Source organism: Triturus cristatus, chromosome 9 (genome assembly GCF_964204655.1).
Source record: "Triturus cristatus chromosome 9, aTriCri1.1, whole genome shotgun sequence".
In the NCBI taxonomy this organism is placed as follows: Eukaryota; Metazoa; Chordata; class Amphibia; order Caudata; family Salamandridae; genus Triturus; species Triturus cristatus.
In genome coordinates, this window is record NC_140592.1 from 426,234,187 (window position 1) to 426,255,525 (window position 21,339).

The 21,339-nt window shown below is 43.6% G+C and overlaps 1 protein-coding gene across 3 annotated transcripts in view; it reads right to left on the bottom strand.

Annotated features, from left to right (window-relative positions):
- The window catches only part of LOC146798086 (cytochrome P450 2G1-like), a 370,121-nt gene that overhangs the window by 254,187 nt on the left and 94,595 nt on the right, over positions 1 to 21,339 (bottom strand). For all 3 annotated transcript variants that reach the window (XM_085625303.1, XM_085625305.1, XM_085625304.1), the window contains exon 2: positions 9,067 to 9,305. In XM_085625303.1, the coding sequence (XP_085481429.1) occupies positions 9,067 to 9,305 (239 nt within the window). The remainder of the gene's footprint in view (positions 1 to 9,066; positions 9,306 to 21,339) is intronic.

Sequence of the window (21,339 nt, forward strand, 5' to 3'; positions counted from 1 at the left end):
ATGGACGATGATCCCAATAAAGACGTTGAGCCCAAATCAAACAGAGGTGCAAACTGAGTGTTTTCCACCGGCTCATCTTTAGAGAACCCAGAATGAAGTTATAAGACATGTTGACTCTTGGCCGCCCACACAAACTGTTGCACTGGAAAGTAGAACGAATGGAGGAGGCCTTAACAAAAATCCGTATGTCATCACCCACCTCAACGAAGGTGAAAATCAAAACTGAGACAGTAAATCTTGTATGCTAAGCATGTGCCAGTGAACAGCCCGCGAAAGCTGCCTCCAGTGCATCATCTTGTAACTACTGTTGTTGTGAGTTGAATCCCCCTGTATTGCACCCATCGCAAGGAAAGAAATGCACCAAGCATAGGAAGAACAACCACTGTGCTCTGGTCCGCCACAGCAGTACTAGAGGACAGTGGGGAAACACACACAAGCCTACCTAGGTTCTTATCAAAACAGTTCAAACCAGCGCCACCGACATGCATCAGAACATGTCATGCCACAATGGCTTCTATGAGCTGGCCTTTTATACTAGTCCTGCATCACATTGGATTCAGATTCACCCGTACAAGTACAAACTGTTAGTCAATGGACAAGTCATCACCTGCCCCTCATTGATACAGGTGCTTAGGTCAATGTAATGGCATAGGACTCTTACAGCAACCTGACGGAAAAGCCATCAGTAAGTGCCACCAAGATCAGGATTTTCCCTTACAGGAACACTACCCCTCTTCCCATGGTGGGAATTTTCACCATCATGATCAGCTGTGATAACTCTAAAACAAAGGCCAAGTTCTACATCACCATTAGTGGGGCGGAAATGCTCATCAGTTGCAGAACAGAAGAAATTCTGGAGCTAGTAGCATTTGCTACACAAATACATAATCGACAACTTGATCACATTCTCCAAGAGTTCAAGCACTTATTGTCGTGGCTGGGCTGTCTGAAAGACTATGTTGTCACATTACACATTAATGACTCCATCAAGCCTGTTGCTGTGCAACACCGACATGTTGCCCCCATGTGGAGGATGAATTCACACGCCTCGAACAACTTGGAGTCATAGAAAAGGCCACCAGACCTACCCCATGGGTTTCTCTAATGGTAATTGTGCCTAAACCAAAGGAGCCAGGAACAGTGAGAATCTTCATAGATATGAAACTTCCCAGTAAGACAATCAGACAGGAATGCCACATCACACCCACAACAGATGATATGATAGCTGACCTCACAAAACCAAAACATTTTTTAAACCTCAACTCAGGTTACCATCAACCAACCCTCGACCCCAACAGCAAGTATAATACGACTGTCACTACAAACCTAGGCCATCGCTGGTACACCAGGCAAAATTTTGGGGAAATTATCCGCCACTAAAGTATTCCAAAACGCAATACGAGAGACACTGTCTGCCCTCAAAGGAGTAAGTAACATCAATGACAATATTCTCATCTACTCCAAGTCCAAAGACAAGTCCAAAGACTTACCCGTGCAGCTCTGCAGAGAATATAAGCCAGCTAGCTAACATAAAACCGAGCAAAGGGGAAAAGGGAGGGGTGGGGGGGTGTTCCTTATCTACAAAAGCACCTTCAGTTGTGTCCCGCTAGCTCTTACCGAGATTGAGGGGGCTGAGTCCATGGGTTTTCTTTTAACCATCTCGGCCCATCAGTCTATAGCCGGGGTGGTTATTTACCGTCCACCAGGGCCTGCTGGGAAGTTTCTGAAGGCGATCAGCCACATCATCTCCCCTTTAGCTGCTAAATATAGTCATTGCCTGGTCCTCGGTGATTTTAATTTACACATGGCCAATTTGTTAGCACCGGAGGTGCTCAAACTGTATGAATCCCTTGATATATTACATCTGACCCCGTTTGTACACCTACCTACTCACGACAAGGGCCATATTTTAGATCAGATTTTTTCTTTCACACCAATAGTCGTTGAAGCCCCCCTTTCCCTTACCTGGTCGGACCACTGTCTGTTACATTTTAGAGTCCCTAAGGGTCTCAATAGGTCCCGATCACAGGGAAAGGTCCGCGCTAGCAGTTTTAGGCCTTTCAACCTAATCACTCTTGAGGCTATACAAAGTGCTTTGCAATCCCACCCCATTCTATCTTGCGGGACCCTCGAAAATGACGTGCATTCCTTGGAATAATGGTTATCCCTTAGAGCTTCAGAACTTGCCCCCCTACCCTGAGAGCGGCAAAGACGAATCGCGCTTCTGCCCCTTGGTATACTGAAGCGTTAAGGAAAAGGAAAACCGCTTGTAAACACCTAGAAAGGATATGGCGAGCAAACTACATGGCCCATGACAAATTGACTTATAAAACAGCTTTAAGAGATCACTACCGTAAAGTTCGCGAGGGAAAGAGATTTTTCTTCTCAACAAAAATCGACCAGGCTGGCAATACAATTAGAGAACTCTATACAATTGTTAAAATGTTTGCCTCTCCCGCAGTCATTAGACGCCCGTTTGTACCATCCAGCAAATGGACTAACATGATGGTTTCTTTCTTTTATGATAACATTTAAAAAATTCAGAATTCTTTTGAAATACAGCCGTCGGATCCAACATCAGACCTAGATTTTTCTAGTGCTGCTGTAAGCTTTGAATTCTCCCTTTTGCAGTTTCCTCCTATCTCCATGGTCCAATCACTAACTATTATGAAGTCCTTGAAATCGGGCTCACCGGCCGACCCCTGTCCTGCCAGGGTGCTGTCGGTAATTGCTGAGGCAATGAATCCTATAGTGAATCAGATTTTAAACAACGCCTTGCTGGAAGGATATATGCCTCTCTGCTGGAAACACGCCAGAATTCTTCCTTTGTTAAAAAAATTCACGGCTGATCCTGAGGAAGAAAGTAACTATCGTCCCATATCTCTGCTTCCTTTTTTTGCAAAGGTCTTGGAGAAATATGTTAACTCCATTCTCACTGAATATATTGAGACAAATCATCTCTTGCACCCCAGTCAGTCTGGTTTTAGGGCTAATTTCAGCACTGAAACAGCCCTATTAGAAGTATCTGAGACCATTAAAGCCACGCTTGACAGGGGAGGCAACGCGGTGTTGGTTCTATTGGGCCTCTCAGCGGCTTTTGACACCGTGCCCCATTATAGACCGGTGCAAAGATTGGCGGAGGGGGGTGTAGGCGGCACTGCCTTGAGTTGGATCAGGTCTTTTCTCAGTAATCGTCTTCAAACCCTATGGTCCCCTCCTTTTGCAGCTGCTATCCCACACTTGAATGTCGGGGTTCCGCAGGGCTCTATTTTGAGCCCTACTTTGTTCACTCTATACATGACCCCTATTGCTTGCCTTGTTGAACAACACGGGGCAAAGATTGTATCGTTTGCAGACAATACTCAGCTGCTGTTCACTTGTGCGAAGGGTGTTGAGTTTGATGGCCATGTAATAAATACTTGTCTTTCAGAAGTCTTTTTGTGGTTGAGGGATAATCAAATGAAATGTAACCCTGATAAATCCGAGATTATTTTTTTCGTCCCTCGTCCCTGCGAGACCTGGCATAGCTGGTGGCCGCAGGATTTGTCCCCCCCTGGGTCTTCAGTGACCGTGGTTAAGAACCTTGGAGTCAGAATAGACTCCTCGCTTTCTATGAAATCCCAGATCCAATCTGTAGCAGGGACCTGCTTCGGGATTTTAAGAATGGCGAAGAATTTTCTACCCCTGCTCTCTGTCCCTCATAGAAGAATCATAGTCCAAGCTTTGGTTACCTCGCGTTTGGACTATGCAAATTCTTTGTACTTGGGTCTTCCCAGCTACTTGATCTCCCGTTTACAGGTGATTCAAAATGCGGCTGCTAGGGCCATTTTTCTGGCCGCCCCCAGCACTCGTACTTCCCCTCTTTTGTCCTCCCTGCATTGGCTGCCTGTTCAAAAGAGAATTTATTTTAAAGCTCTGATTCTTGTGTTTAAAGCTTTTAATCAGATTGGAGCTCCTTACTTAAGACATAGATTCCCCCGCTATATCCCTCAACGAACTTTGAGATCCTCTACCCAACTTCTGACTTCTGTTCCGAAAATTGCACTTGCTCGGGTCGAAGGCCACTCTTTTCAGGCGGGCCCCAACGGTCTATGGAACAACCTTCCTCTGACTCTCCGTCGGGCTCAGGATCTACTTACTTTTAGAAAAATGCTCAAGATATGGCTTTTCCAACTTTAATTTGCTTCACTGGTATCTGTTGTTCGGTGTCTGCTTTTTTCTTTTGTGGTTACGCGGTTGCGTGTTCGTTTCAGCGCCGGGACACTCCTGGGAGTAGCCGTGCGCTCTACAAATACCCAACATAACATAACATAACAAAGTTCTCCTTTGAACAAAGAATTGAATTCTTCGGCTACTTATTTTCGGAGGATGAATTCAGCGTTGACTCGGAAAAGTCTGATGACATCAAGAACGCCTAATCTCAGTCTCCAAAGATCGCAGTTTGCTAGGCATGATAAAATATTGTGGGAAGTTTCTCTCCAACTCGCCACCCTCACAAAACTATTGAGAACGCTCACAATACCCAAACAAAGTGGGAGTATGGTGCAGTCCAACAACAATGAGTCCAGAAGATAAAAGACACATTGCTGAATGATGAAACCATGGAGTATTTCAACCCTGCCCTAGTAACAGAGATCATTGTCCATGCCAGCAAGGTAGGGGTAGGGACTGTTTTTGTACAGAATCTACAGTCCAAACAGTGGGTGCTCATTGCCTTTGCAAGCCATGCACACTCCGACTTCGAGACCAACTATGACAAAATTGAGCGTGCAGCCCTCACCATCAAATGGGGCTGCGCTCATTTCCATCTGTACCTAACAAGCTGAAGTATTTGAGTTGTCACAGACCACAAGCCCCTACTGAGTGCCTTTTAAGGGACCTCCAGTCATCCGCCACACTGCATAAATAAGTGGGCCGTCCAGCTCCAACAATATTAAACCAGCATCCAGTACAGGCTAGGCCTAGACAACCGTATGGATTTCTTGTCCCAACACCCAAAGCAGACAGCAGCAGATGACAAGCAGACAGAAGTAAACATACAAACTCTATCTCAAGCAGCATGCCTCCATGCCCTCTCACAGGACGATCTAACCTTTGTCTTTCGACAAGACCCGTGCATAGAATGCACAAGAGAAGTCATCAAAACCAGACAGTGGAGGACTTTCTTGGCACATTGCAAAGGATTAGACTATACTTTGAAAAGCACATTTGAACAACTCTGGAAGGTTTGCAGTGAACTCAGTTCAACCAGTGAGGGACTAGGTGCAGGTTTGTAGTCTTTAGCACTCTGCAAGACATGGTGATGGTAACGCGTGATAAACATCAAGGAGTTGTGACGACAAGGTGGAGGAGCACATATGCCACTGCATACCGTGTCAGATTAACGGGGAGCCTGACAAACCCACCCCACTGATTACCGAAGAACCCAGCACAGCTCCATGGACACATGAAAACAAGGACTATGTAAGTTTTCCGGATGGACAATTGGCCTCATTCCTTGTTGACTCCTACTCCAAATTCCCAGTTGTGGAGCTAGCCCAAAGCACATTAATCAGACATGTAAAACCAAACCTAGAAAAACAAATTGCAGTTTTGGCCTGCCAGTGACAGGTAGGCCACCATTTCAAGGGCACTCAGTCTGAACTTATGTTGACAGCCTCAGCATCGAACATAAGCCCATTACTCATAGGTGGCCCCAAGCCAATGGAGATATTGAAAGATTTGTGAGGAGTCTGACGAAAATGCTCTGCATTTGAGTAGACCTACAAGATGACCCTGAATGGGTACTATACAGTTTTCTGAGGGCATGTTGAACTGTCCCCAATTGCATGACCCAATGTTCCCTAATGTCACTGATGTTTGGGAGAGAAAGCCAAAACGTATTACCCACAGTTTCTAAATGGAGGCCACCCCAGTTTCAGGCCAAAGACAGTAAACAAAGGAGTAGGAGCAACAACAACTGGGCATCAACGAGCTGTAGAGACTGAGACAGTGACCTTGGCAGAGTAAACCATGTATTTCTCTGATCACTGGAACCAGAGCGAGACCATCACTGATACTTCAAACCAACCACGCGATCTCCCTCCTTTCACACAAGACCAGGGCAGAATCGCCAAAAATGCCATCTAATGCCTAACCCACAGTCTTCTCCCTGGTTCAAAGACTTTGCCAGATGTGACCAGGCAAACATGGATAGGCTACAACATCTAAGGTGGGGAGGGAAGTCCTGTTTAAGTGTTTTAAGGGATAGCGTTGCCCGCAACTGGAGGTCGGGCACGACCCACAATATAAATAAAGGGATGAACTGCCGCTCGAGGCAGGGTCCATACATTATAACCCATGTGTGGTGTGCACTTCCCAATTCCCAGATGGGCCCAAGGCCAATGGCCTCTGCTATTTGCCATCTGAAATAACACAGGTATGAGTACACATTATTTGCCACAGTTAAAATATGCTTTGACAGTATACTGAAGTGACTCTACAACAGCCTGCTAAGTTAGTTGTAATACGATTCCAAAAAGAAGGGTCATCTGCTGTTGAACAATACATTTTAATTGAATATAAAATAGAATTTTCAAGCTTTAGAAGATTAGCAACACCATTTTTTTCCCAGTGCTGGAGAAGAGAGAATCTAACCCACCCATTTCTTTTGCATATAAGTTAAAGAAATTGTCATTAACATGTGTTTCCTGCAATAAACAAATGTCAGCTTCTTGTCTAAATAGGTAATCTAAAATCTTCAAATGCTTAACTGGAGAACATAATCCTTTAACATTCAAGGAATGATTTTAATTCTGTGAACAATATCCATAAATTAAGAAATGAAGCAAAGAGGATTAAACATATAAAATATGAGATAAAAAGCATTAGAGACCATTGAAGCAACAGTAGAACAAAGGAGATACAATGGAGATACAATGCAAAGAACACATAGAAAAACATACTGATAAGAGAAAGAGGAACATACATAAAAAGTGATGTGACAGTTGCATGTGAGAAGAATAGCTAAAGAAGAGAAAGAACAGCCCGTAATAAGAAGATCAAATATAATAACAGGATTAATAAAAATCTATAATCCGTATCACACATAAACTCTAATTTGAACAATGTGTATAGCAAACAGAAAAATGGTCAAAACATTTTCAAAGTGAAGGGTCATGTGTATCTATGGAGATAGAGAAGTGGTTCTCTAGAAATGGATGATGAAAGGACTTGGAGATGCCATCTTTCCAAATACGCATGATAGATGGATCAAAGAGTCCATATTTGCAGCCGGAATTATTTAGTTGCGGTCTCAAAGCTGTAAAATCTCTTTGAATGGTGACAGTCTCCTTAGCAAAGTCCTGATGAATGAAGATTTTAATGCCATTAACCAGGAGAGAAGTACTTTCTTGTGCTGCTTTCTGAATAAGGATGAGATGGTGATGACAAAGAACCTTGAAGATGACTTGACGTGGTTTGGTTTGGCCAAGTTTATGATGAGATGGAATTCAGTGTGCTTTGTCAATCTCACATTTTTCTGGAAATGTGAGTTTTAATAGACGACGCAATGAAGTTCTCAAGATAGCATCTGCAGTCATCCCCCTCTATATCTTCAGGCAAATTAAAAATACGAAAGTTATATTGCCTGCTCAAGCGACCTAGTATTGAGAGATGGAATTTTTGTGACAAGCGGCATTAGCTGTTATGTCTTTGATTTGATGTCATTTATTTTAATCTCATTATCCACAACCTTTATGGAGAGACCTGCCATATTCTTACGTATGTTTTAAATTTCCACAGCAATATTGTCTGTTTTGGACCTGACAGATTACAGTTCCTCCAGAATGGTAGTCAGTGAGGGTTCCCATGAATCAACTATTTTAGATTTGAAAGGCGGAGGAGACGCTGCTTGTTTACGTTTATGCACAAATAAAACTGAAGCTTTGCTTTCCATAGCAATAAAATTGTGAATATATATATATATATATATGAGAAATAGCAGAAAAAGAAAAGTTAAAATGTACATATAAATGCAAATCCAGTAAGAAAATGAGGTAAATATTCAGGTGCAGCAGCTAAAACCAACAGTGGGAGGATCTCCAGGCTGAAGCAGTGCTTTCCCGAAGAGAGCCCCACCCTGCTGACAGGAACTGCAGAGGCAGAGCTGTGAGAAGCCTCCGTGCAGGAGGAACGAGTATCAAAGAAGCACAAAAGAAGCCAGAGCCAACAGCACAAACCGTCAAGCTCTGAATCATTAAAAGGTAGCAAGAATGTCTTACAGTCGTAAAATTACCCCGTTATATCGGCAGAAGAACCCAATGTTAATACGGGAACATCGTAGCTCATCGGCAAGCCGCCATTTTGAATTGCGTCCTCATGCGTCTTGTGCCAATTAGGTCTAAGCCACTTTGACATGTTTTAAGGAGAGAGCACAAGCACTTTAGCACTGGTTATAAGTGATCAGGTGAACAGAGCCATAAGGCCAACAAAAACAAAATTCAGAAAAAAGGAGGGGTGAAAGGGAAATATTTGAAGTTTGGTAGTGACCCTACAGAGAGGGCCTAGTCCAACAATGATGCAAAAGAGAGTAGGAAAAGATGGCATGAAATACAATGTAGCATCAAGTAGAAGGTTTTTCAAGCTAAAGAACATACATTGGAGTTAGGAGTTGGTTTTATCAACTATTTCAACCTCTTTACTGTTTGTGAATTCAGCGACGGCTGGCATAGGCAAGTGCGATGGGGCAGGACGTGGGAGGGGAAGAGTCGACAGACAACTTCATAGGTATTATTTATTTAAATAATTATACCTATTCCATCGTCTGTCAACGTCCGCCCTTCCCACTTCGCACTCCACACCACGTTTACCTGTGCCAGCCGCCGCTGCATGAATTAATACTGGCTACCATGGACATTAGGAGCATAAAGGGCTTTTAGACATGCATACCAAAGAACAATTATTGTATAGTACATATTCTTTCATAATTGCATTGTTCCCCTAATCATATATACAAACAGTTTCCATGCAAAATTTCCCAAATGCTTCCTACATTAATGATATCAAAAATCAGAAAATAAAACTCACCGCGAGCAGGGACTTCACCATCTCCCCGCCCTTCACCTGGAGCAAGTTGCCCAGAAGAGGAAGTGGTGTTGGCCCAGGGGGTAGTTCACCCCTCCGCAAAATCTTTCTTCTTGCTTTGATGAGAAGCAGACAAGATATGCAGGCAGCGAAGATTAGAGATGCAGCCAACTCCAGATCCATTGCTGATGACAAGTAATGTGTGTAGTCTGTGCACTTCAGTTGAAGATCACTAGTTCCTGCTGTGGTGTAAAACAAGCGTAGAAACCCATAAATATTACCTTACTGAATGAAGCACATGACCACAAAGCATTAAGAAATTCTTCAAAAGAAGTAAAACATGAGAAATACACTGTATTGATAAGACGTTTGTTGAAATTTCATAGACACACAGTCATTTCAGATCTACATAAACTCACCTCTTGTTTTCAAGACAGTTTGGGTGTAAAAGTGCCTCTTGTCATTAATTTTCTGTTTTACATGAAACATTCTACCACCCATGTTTATTCGCTGGTGCATTTCTGAATGTCAAAATGAATCTTATGCTAAATTAAATTATGTCGCTGAGATTTTGATGTCAATAAAGTTGGTAAGAGGTCATAAATGCGCGGCTTATAAGAGTGCTCCCTCAGCTTTTATATTTTATCATGGTGGTGCCCCCAAGCTCCATGGGGCCCCCTCTACTCAGGCACACAGTACTCTGGCAGGAGAGATCCCGATTTAGTACGGAGGGGGGCCCTTCCACGTACCCTGCAGGGGGGCCCCCTCAAGTTTCTTACACCCGTGGCTGGTAGTAACGGCAAGAGCATTCTTCGGAGACCTGCGAGGGCAAATCTCTTGACCCGAAATGAGGCAGGGCTCGCAAGAGTGTGTCTACTCATACACTCCAGCAGCCAATAATGGAGGGTGGTTTGGGGTGCCTGACCTCGAGCTGTGTTTTACAGCAGCCCAGATGCAGTGGCCCATGTGATGGCTGGAAGGAGACACAATGGGAGAAAGTAGGGCAATCCGGGAGGAGCTGGGTGACGTTGGGGTTTTAGATTGGCAACTGACACATGGGGGGGTCCCTCCAGGGGCCTGGGTGGATTAGCATGCAACACTAAGCTCTGCTGTAATAGGGGCATCCAGCCCAGGCACCAGGTGGACACCCTATGCCCCATAATTGCTGCTTTTGAGCATGCCTGGGATGAGAGCCCTACTGGGGGAACATAATTCAACATCGTGGCAACAAGTGAGGTGATCAGCATAGGTGACCCGCATAATGATGGTGCCTTGCGTTCCTTTCGGGAGCTGCAGGACGCTTATGGGTTAGGGCCTGGTCTATTTCTTGCTATAATGCCCTTATCTTGGAGACTGGAAGTACTTAGGCAGTGCGAGAAGAAAAAACATCATTACACCAGGGGCCAGTGCATCCTACACACAGCTTAGGTTGAAAGGCAGTCACAATGCTATACATGGCACTGCAGGCTGCCGACACAAATCATGTACTATGCAGTTATCCCCACTGGGTGGAATGCCTTGGGACCGTACTGACAACCAAGCATTGGGGGGTGGCTATTGAACATGTGAAACACATCTCCTGCAATGCCTCCCTGAAGATTACACAGTTCAACTACCTGCATCACACATACCTTACTTCACACCCGCTCCACAAGATGTTCCCAGGCGTGGCCCCGCTGTGCACACGCTGTGGTCACCCAGATGTGACTTTACTACACATGGTGTGGGGGTGTCCGACACTGGCGCAAGTATGGGTGCAGGTGACGGAGCATACAGGGCTTCAAGTGGGCTGGGTCCTGCCGGTGGTGAGCACTGGCAGTTCTAAAAAGCAGGTGCTGAGACAGGACCGTATCGGGCTCTCCATTTTTGCCCTCTCCATCAGGGAGACAAAAAAAATCTCAACTCTGCAGCAGTCCTGCCCTTCACTGCCTTTGATGTAACTTCAAAGAGAATCTATAGATTGTTCATAGTCCCATCATATCAGAATTGAAGTATTTTTTATGTTCTATACAATAAAGCTGTAGTTGGTCCTTTTTTATCATATGCAACTAACAACCATTGACAAAGCCAATAGTGCAGTGCTGGCTTGTTGTAGGTGCAATGTTGCTTGAAGTATTATATATACCTGGATGGTGACAGAAGCAGCTAAATACATGTCAGGCAGCATACTATGCTAAGCACAGATTTTTAGCTTGTGTGTTTTTAAGCCACTCCCTTAATTGCATTGGCCAAGCCCCTTTGAGAGACCCTCCGGTTGTTTCTTCCCAATTAAAGCCCTGGGATCATATCTCATCAGTGGTGGATGTGCAGTTGTTGCCTGACCCCTTGTGGTGCCTGTCGGGGATTATTAAACAGACGAAATTCAACAAACACTACATGAAACTAGTAGACCTGCCATGATCTTCTTTAAGCACTTGATAGCAATGTCCAGGAAGGCAGCACAGTCACACTCAATCGCATGTTGACTCCAAGTGGTGCACAAATGGGTGGCAGCTGAGGCCGACACCATGTCACATGACCTACAGCTGGAGGGTGGGGGGTGGGAAGTGGTGCTGCTACACTATGTGACCCATATGTGCTTAAACTTCAGGATAAATTAAATGCCCCTGAATAGTTGGCAGCAGGGCTTTAAGTGGGCTGGGTCCTGCTGGGGTGCAGCAGTTCTAAAATACAGGTGCTGAGACAGTCTCTATCAGGCCCTCCATTTTTCCCCAAAGTGTGAACAATCTTAACTCTGCAGCAGTGCCACCCTTCACTGCCTTTGAGGTAACTTTAAAGAGACTGGTTATAGTCCTTTCAGCCTCATCATTTCAGAACTGAAGCATTTTCAGCATTCTATTTAACAAAGCCATAGTTGTTGCTTATTTATCTTACACCACTAAAACCCATCGGCAAAGCCAATAGCCCTGACTTGTTGTAGGTGTAATGTTACTTGTTGTATTGTATATCTGTATGCAATGACCGAAGCAGCAAAATACCAATGGGGCGGCACACTATGCTCAGCACAGATTTTTACCTTGCTTATATTTAAGCCATGCCCTTGATTACATTTGGCCACACCCCTTTGAGAGAGCCCCTAGTTTTTTTTATTTCACTTAAAGCCTTGGTTTGCGGGTACGGATCATGTCCATGGATCGAATCCGGCCCTGAATTTGAGCTCCGTGCAGGGCCCTGAAAGAACTGACATGCCTCTATTACCCGTATCGGGTGCGCTGTAAGGGTGGGCGTAGTTCGCGAAGTAGCACTTCGCGAAGCTACGCAAAGTGAAGTTCGCACTACGCGAGCTACGCGTAGCACTTCGCGAACTGCGTAGTAACATGTTCGCACTGTGCCAGATGTTGTTTTCAATGATTGCACAGTGCGGACAAGCAACCGGCACTGTGCAATCATTGAAAATGGCATCTTGCACAGTGCGAGCTGTAGTTTTCTGCTGCTCGAGTAGATTTTTACTCGAGCAGCAGCTTTCTCAACGCAAACTGGTAGTTTTTCATCGCGAGCGGTCGCGAGCATACGCGACCCCTCGCAATGAGAAACCTGACCTCCTCGCGTTGGGAATCTCGCCGGGATGTCATTTTGCTTGCTCGCGGTCACCAACTTGACGTTGAGGACCGCGAGCAAGCAAAAAATGACCGCAGCACTACGCAACACTACGCTACGCGTGTTCGCACTGTGCTACGTGCAGTTCGCGTAGTGCGAAGTAGCGCGAACTTCGCAAACTACGCGAGCGTAGCGTAGTGCTTCGCCCAGGCCTAGTGCTCTGGATGGCTGGCTGAGAGGTGCGCCCTACTCCCCTATTCGCTTTCATGCAGATTCTCCTATCATTGTTCTTTTTTAAATCTTAGCTGTGATATCATGACTCCGCTATTGCCCCTGAGGTCCTAGTCCGTTGTTTAAAATTTCTGTTGCCACAACTGTATTCTTTTTTCTTGTCTTTTTTACATTTGTCATCACCTTCGGGAATGCAATGGCCTTATTCACTTCATTTGTTGAAATAAGAAGTTTACATGTGCACACATTGCAACTCCATAATGATTGCTGGTACTTTGTTGTGTTATTATGCACATTGTTACCTTATGTGCTGACATATTTGCTGATGCATGATTGTGATTTATTGTAGCAATATCACAAAATGGGAATATAGAAAGAAATATTAAAAAATACAAAATCAACGAGCGGCTTTAATCTTTGACAATATCAAGTTTTCGCTAATACGGAGGCTTAGGAAAGCATCAATTACATTGGCTCCCTGTTCAGAAGAGGGTAGTTTCAAAGCGCTTTGTACAGCTCACAACCTGACTTGCCCTGAATACTTCAATAGTAGATACTCGTGGTATTTAACAAATAGGTATTTATGATCTGCAGTCTCCAAAAAAATGGTGGTGCCTAGAACTCACAAAGCCTGTTGGTGTGATAGAGGTTTTGTTTACCACACTTTTGAGCTCTGAAATTATATTCCAGTGCATTTGAGAGGCCAATCCAATTCGCAGATTTTCAGAAAACAGTTAAAAACCTGGCTTTTTGCTCTTCCAGTGTAGTTTTGATCTTTGGGCATAAGTCGTGCTTCACAAAAATCAAAATCAAATACATGATAATGAAGAAAAGGAGGGCAAGTGAAATAAAATATTTGCCTGGGATCACACCATTTAGTAAAAAAGGGGAAGCTGTAATGAACTCCAAGTTTTGGGGTTTCACATAATGCAATTTAGCTGGTAGATGTATATGCTTCGCTTTCCCTAAACCCACCTTACCGCCACCACCCATTCCCCCCCAGAACTCCACTCCTGACTGCCACCCAGCTAGCATCAATGCAGCCCTCAGTGATATCACAGACCAAACTTTTTGGCCCCTGGGAGAACGTTTGTGTGTACCCATGGTTTAGACAATCCACAGCACTTGAAATTGAGGTTTATTGCACAAACACTACTATGGTGTTTTATGTTATGCTGTATTTTAAGCTATGCTATGCTTGCGTTTGTCATGACATGCTATGTATGCATTGCTACAATATTTTACCTTGCCTACCAGTACTTATTTTAATCGGTCAGTTTATTGTGCAAAAATTTGAATTAATCCAATCAAGGTCCTTCATTCATGGTTGGGGTGGAAGAAGTTTTTAAAGTTGTTAAATAAACTGTGGGAAAGATATCCGGAAGACTTACAACCTAACCTGTGTGATTATTGATTGTCATTGGTTATTCTTAAACAGTGTACTGCAGAGAAGGTGTTTGACTCTTTTGTCTCTCCCACTAATCTTTATTAGGTATGCCACCAAGTTTTATTTCTGGAACGTCGGCTGAGCAATGCATATGGTAAAGCGTTTTATGCTCCTCCACCTACATTTGTAGAAAGAGTTTCCACAGTTTTGACATCCTAACTGTTTGTTCTCTGCCTCTTTGTAATTGTGTTTGGTCATTCTGCTTCTCACACTGATTTCTTTGCTTGCTAGTCCTTTGTCCTTGTGGCCTTTAGCATTTTCCCAGTTGTCTTTGCTCCATGTCATTTGTTCCAGTGTGGTGTCTAACACTGTGTATAAATGTTCCCAGGTTTGCGTCTATGAAGTCCAACCAGACAGGCCCTTCCTGAATCTCTGTCCTAATATATTATTAACTGCAATACCCAATACCAGATACAGAGTTGGTGGGTAAAGTAGAGTGATTGGGCTGCTGGCTATACACACCGTCATTTACATACAGGCTTGGGGCTTGTGGGCAGATGGGTTTATTATGAGCTAAGGAAGAAATCCTTCCTAAAAGGCTGAGCAATGGGCCTCAGCAGTCAATGATCCCAGTGCAGTCTAGCCTACTCACTTGCCACACTGGCTCTGATCATAGTCTGCTAGGTTGTCTTCTTTAGTGTGGTCCACCTTGCCTAAGCCATACCAAATTTGTCCTTATCTGGACAATAGTCCACATAGGATTATTGTTAAGAATGCAGCCAGAGGTGGCCGTCATAATGGGTGGTGGGGCTCCTCCCCCTCCATTTTCTAAAGCATGATGGCTTTATGTCGGGCTGAGCAAAGGTCATCCGGAGAGACACTCATGATGTCAGGGTCAAACAGCTAATGTGTAGGTCCTTGGCAAACTGAGCTATTGTTTGCCAGGCTGAAGATCTTTCAGCCTTGTGGGCAGTGACCTCATCAGACTGGCAAAGCCCTGTGAGGTCCTCCCCCTCATGCCGAGATGAGTCAGCCCTGGGTGCTTCACATTTGAGCCCTGAAGTGCCCAGGAATTACTGTCTATTAAACCCTCTTCACAGAATGGGATGGGTCAGCAAGTCACACTAACACCAACCCATTCTGTGATAAGTTTGTGAAGGTCTTCTTCTCATCGGGTCACCCTTGACAAGGTTAAAAAATAAAAGGAGGCAGCGGATCATCTATCTTTCCCTTCTCTCCGTGAATCCTTCAGTTTTTTCTGATGCCTTTGTAGTTCTCCCATCTGCCACCTGTGGGTCCTGCCATCGCCGCCATCACCTAGTAAGTATTTTGATGCTCCAGTGTATGTGCTTGTGAATGGGGGGGATGAGTGTGTGCATACTTGTGAATGGTTGAGTGTAAATGATTGTGCTTGTGGATAGGTGGGTGTGAATATGTGTTTACACTTGTGAGTGGATGAGTGGAAGTGAGTGTGTTCATCTGTGCCCATCTATGTCCTCTCCACCACTTGTAAAAATTACAAACCGCCACTGGATGCAATAAGTGGTAACTGTATCACAAACATTAATGTTTCACTATAATTATGGCAAACGTAGAGCAGAAGGAAGTGTCAACTTCATGTCCGCTACAATGTCTAGACCCCAGCAGACACATATTTGGCATAAGCTTTACTAGTTGGTCTCTATTTAAAAAGAAATTCAAGTCTCACTGGACTTAGGCATTCTTTGCCATGGGTCATGATATTAAATAGTCATCATTTATTCAACAAAGAAAACCGTACGCTTCAGGTTGTATCTCCAGGGGGAGTTAAGACAGCACCCACCAGTGCACATAGTGAGTTATTTTTTTCTGGTACCAATTTGCGGTATAGAGGATATCTCAAAGGCCAACAGTGGGGTTGACAGTCTACACTGAATAATGACACTGCATGTCTGATCATAGGCACCAAGCTTTAGATGAAGAAGTGAGTACATTATGGCCGACTTAAATCGTTAGTTCTTCACCTGCCTTCTAATCAATCTTTCTCTGTTGGATTGTGTGCTGATGTGCTGCCTCAATACTATGCAGCTAGCTACAGCTCATCATGTTAAAATGATTTGATCAAAATAGTTAAATTCAATTCCACCTCTATATACAATATAATTTAATTTAAGACAATATGATAGGGAGAAAGCTGACTTTATGATAAAAAATATGATTTCTGCATTGAGTCTCAGGGTGTCGGATCACTTATTTTATGTACTACCATTTGACAGTTATAATCTGAACATCCTGTGCAAGGTGTTTAAATAGCACTGTGAGTTGTATCCCATATGTGGTACAACCAATTATGTTAAATTACCAACCAACAAGGGTCTACAAGATCCATTTTCAACATTCTGTTCACCTGTATTTTTGATGTTCTGAATGACATATGTGGTATCAGCCTGTTTGTACTGAGTTATTCAAAATGGCAATGCTTAATTTGTGCCAGTGTTTGCAGTTTTTTGTAAACACCAACACATATTTATGACAGTTCACCACATTGAGGAGCTGTCCTTCTTTTTTTTTTAAAGCACTTGAGCGAAGTGTTTCACAATTAAATATACTATTTAAAAAAATAATACCAGGTGCTCAGGCCATTTTTTCTGCTTTTGGTCACTTAGTATAGTCTGAACTGTTACAGTCAACATTTAGAAAGCATGGTCATAAACATACTCCCTTGATAGCGAGAGGCCTCCCTCCCACATCCTAGAATATGAGTTACAGCCTATATAAACTGCACACCGGCAGATTTACAATCAAACCACATAACTTTTGACCGACATAGAGAGCTAATCCAAAGATGGTATGTACTATTTACAACTGAAGTGGCGGAGTGAGGCGCTAGCCATCATGGCTTAACGCCTAACTCTGCCACTTCAGAAACGCAAGGTCGCACCATATTTACGAATATATGGTGCAGCCCTGCATTTCCCCCTGCTCTGGCGCTACTCTTAGCAGCGTAGTACCAACGCAGGCACCCTTGCACCATAGTGCAAGGGTATCTGCATGCAGGGCAAAGATGGTTTATGTACAGGAAGGTCCCCCTTCCCATACATAAACAATCTTTAAATGCCATGTTGTCACTTCTATGTGTGCTGCAAGCAGCACACACGGAAGTCACAAAATGGAATTTTTTTATAAAATTGTTTATGTGCAGGAAGGGGGACCTTCCTGTACATAAACCATCCCAAGCTTTTTGCTTTTTCCTTAAAAAGCAAAAACGAGGAGAAATAATGCATTTCCCCTTGTTTTGCCAACTTAAGACCAGGTTTTCACTGGTCTTAATTTTGGCGCTGCCCCCTATGTATGCCACTCTTGTACATAGGGGGCAACGTCAAAATCAGTGAGTGTTGCGGTGCAATGCCCACTGCAACACCCACTGCCCACCCCTTTCAAGCTAAGCATAGCATGAAAGGGGGCCTTATTTACAAGGCAGTGTTAAGCCACGTTTTGTGGTAAATAAGGCGAAGCCCCTATCGCCACAGAAACGTTTTTGAAAGTGACGCCCCCCTGGCGATAGGGGCTTGAACATATGCCCCCTAGTTTCCTCCACTATAATGCTGTTAAAATGCAATGTTTCTAAACAGGGGACACTCTATAGCAGGTAGCAGCGTACATCGCTGGTGCAGAAAGTGAAGGAAAACTGAACTACTAAAATGGTAAGGACTTTTTTTGCACACATTTTGCATGATTAAAACAGACAGTAATAGCATAATAAGTGTACAGAGAGAGGGTAAAGTGCTTTCTTTGATTGATTTGCTTTAACAGAGTTAGTCCAACTCAATGGATTAGTCAATGCAGGGGTAGTAAGAGTGCAACCAAGCAGGACAAAGCATGAGATAGGATGTTCTAATGCCAGGGGTGGAGACGTACTACCATAAACAGCTATGCAAGACAACTGTTTGTGCTGCTCAATCACTCAATGCCTCCATCAGTGCAACTGCAGTAAAAATGCAACTGCAGGTTGAACCATTAGCAGTCAAATGTAACAGGCAAGAGTAACAGATAGACTTGGTTATTTCCCTAACTTGCGGTGTATGTTACTCTCACCGCCAATCCTTTGACCAGTTCTCTTTCCTTCCAAGCGTCGTATATGTAGGGTGATACAGCCTGAAAGTTTCCTGCCGGTCAGTTGTATAACAAAGTGTTAGGACATCCTTACAATTCCTCATGTGAAATTTTAAAAACAAGGGATGGAGGTGAAACCTCCAGGAGCAAGTGACATGGGACAAAGCAACATAGTGTGTCAATGTTTCTTTGCCGCCCGAAGGACAGCAGCACTTGCCAGCTCTCAGCCCAGAGACCTTAGACCAGAATGTGGTGTAAGCCTGAACCTATAATGTTCTTAGTCTGAATCTGAGGTATAAGGCCCTTTTCTCAGGTGATGAAATCAGGTAAAGGAACATCTCCAACCGTGGGCCAGGCTTCATCATTAGGTATTTCTCAATAGGGCACGTTTAATAAGCTGTTGCTTTTGCCACAAAGGTGCCCGAATTTTTTTTTTCACCAATGGTAATGGGACTTTATTCATGTTTCCTGGATTGTGCCATAAATCTGTGCAATCAATTGACTTAAAAATGTGCTCTATCTGTCTAAACCAAGGCAGACTGCCTCAGTTCTGGCTTCTTAAGATATCTTTCAAGGCCCTCTGAAACTTAGCGAGGGCCAGAGTTGTCCAGACTAATATCCAATAACCTATCGGGTGAAAAGTGATATGATCAGCCACAGGTGTAATTCCCAGTTCGGCTCTGAATATTGCCATTGGAGTTCCTGGACCTAAAAATAATAACCACCTCAAAAAGGAATTTTCCACTTTTTGTAACACCAACGCCTGTTTGTGTCGCCAAATTATAGCACAATAGATAATAGCTTCTACGGCTTTGGATTTATACGTGGTTAATGCAAGCTTTATTAAGTGATTTTTGCATTTGTATGCAAGTCTCCAAACGACTCAGGCCTGTTGGGGAAAAACACTTTAGACTTGGTTACTTTGGCACGCCAGTGAAGCTGGTCGTCGATCCAAATGCCCAGGTAATCACAGGTTTTAACCTGCTCTATTGTTTTGCCATAGATCTTGAAGGTTGATTTTAACTTGGCCTTGGATTTCATTATCATAAACTTTGTTTTCTGTACATTGATTGTTAAATTCCTCGTATTACAAAAGAGTTCAAAGCCTTCCAACACCCGATACATGAGTGCAGGCTAGAAAGACCGCATCACCTGCAAACATTAAGATCAGGAGATGCCTGTTCTCCAGCTTGGGTACATCAAGCCCAAGATCACTTAGAAATTTCCCAATGCCATTGATGTAGAGGTTAAATAAGGTTTGGGCTAGAATGCAACCCTGCCTGACACCTATGTGAATACCAAATGTGGGCGTGCATTCGCATTTATGTCCATATTTCACTCTTGCTGTGTTGCCAGGGTGGAGGTTAGTTAACAGGTTTGGTAAGTATTTAGTGACGCCTAGTTCCTCTAAGGTACGCCAAAGTGTTTTCTGGTCCACCCTGTCAAATCAGGAAGATCTACTTGACGGAGCTGACGGCTGCACTTTTCATCACACCAGATTCACTGTTTGCTGGCCCTTATCAAGGAGGCCCAGGCAGCCATACTGCACATGTTCATTCTTTCTTAGGACCAGACATCACTTTATGCCCTGAAGAAGTTCATCGTGTATGAACAAAACGTGTTGGCTGGCAATTTTCTGTATTTGGATTCTCACGAAAATAAAAAAATCCATTAAGACACCCTAACCAAGACTATATGACTTATTGAAAAACTATTTTTACTTATCGGGTGGTGCACCACTCCATATCTCGGGCTCATCCATCCTCTGCTTTGCAGCTGGCACCCAACAATGGCAGGTGCTGGAGTAGCTTGTGAACACCCAGCCGGATTTGTTGAATCAAATACAGAGGGAACACAGCAGGGGAGTGCGGTCACTGCATCTGCCGTTGCATTCTGCTTAAATCGGGAAGATCTGGGAATTTCAGAGAATTACATACTTTAAGCAGAGCATATATAATCGCAGAACTTGATTGATTGTACTTTGCCCCTCGCGAAAGCCAGCTTGAAGATGAGATATTATGCAATTGTCCTCCATCCAGGACTCCAACCCAAGGAGCAGCAATGTATCGAATATTCAGCCTGCACCATCCAGAAGTGAATTAGGGTGATAATTAGTGGGGTCATCTCTCTTCCCTTTTTGTGGATTGGAACTAGTACAGAGGACCTGCAGGGGTCCTCTGTACTGATCGTCCATTGTAATTTCAGAATCAGAGTCACAAGTCCATCTTTAGTTTAGCAGCATTTACTTTGGTCTCTATCTCACACACGGTGAAGTTACTTGCAATAGTCTGCTGTCGGGTATATTTGCAGAAGAAGATGCAGTAGAACCTCGAGTAAGGATGTGAGGGCAGAGAAAGTTACAAAGGTTGTTTTCCCGGGGCACCGCCTCGCCCCATGCCATGTACAGCCAAGAAATTCAGGGCATGAGCATGCTGGAGTACCCATGCAGGGTTTTTAGCAGATAGAATATAGCTCAGGTTTGAATAAATTAGATATCAATTTATAAGCTATGCCATTTGTAACATTATTGTCAAGAGCAGATCATTTAACTGAGACAGCAAACAAAACAACACCAAGGAGCGGCAAGAACAAAGAACAAGTACATAGGGTCTGAATTTAAATTGACATTGATGGAAAATAACTTGAACATTTTAAAGACAAACCCAAACCTACAATTTCACAAACTCGGCTGACAATATACACAAGGAGTACATAAGATGTAACTCAGTATCCTGCCATCGCTAAGAGAAATAAACTAGTGTGAATTATCTGCCTGCTGCACACTTGCGCCTGTCAGGGGTTGTGCATAACAATAACCACTCTATAGTATTTAAAATGAACTGAGGAAGCAATTTCAACCATCATGGCTTTCTTAGTAAGCAGGACAAAAACAGGCAGTCAAACGAGGCTGAGAATGAAAAGACAAGTGCAAATAACACTTCACGTTGAATAAAAACAAACCATATTAGCAAGTACCTAAAGAGAGAATCTATGTTAATTGTAATTTGTGATTCAACAAAAAAGTGCAA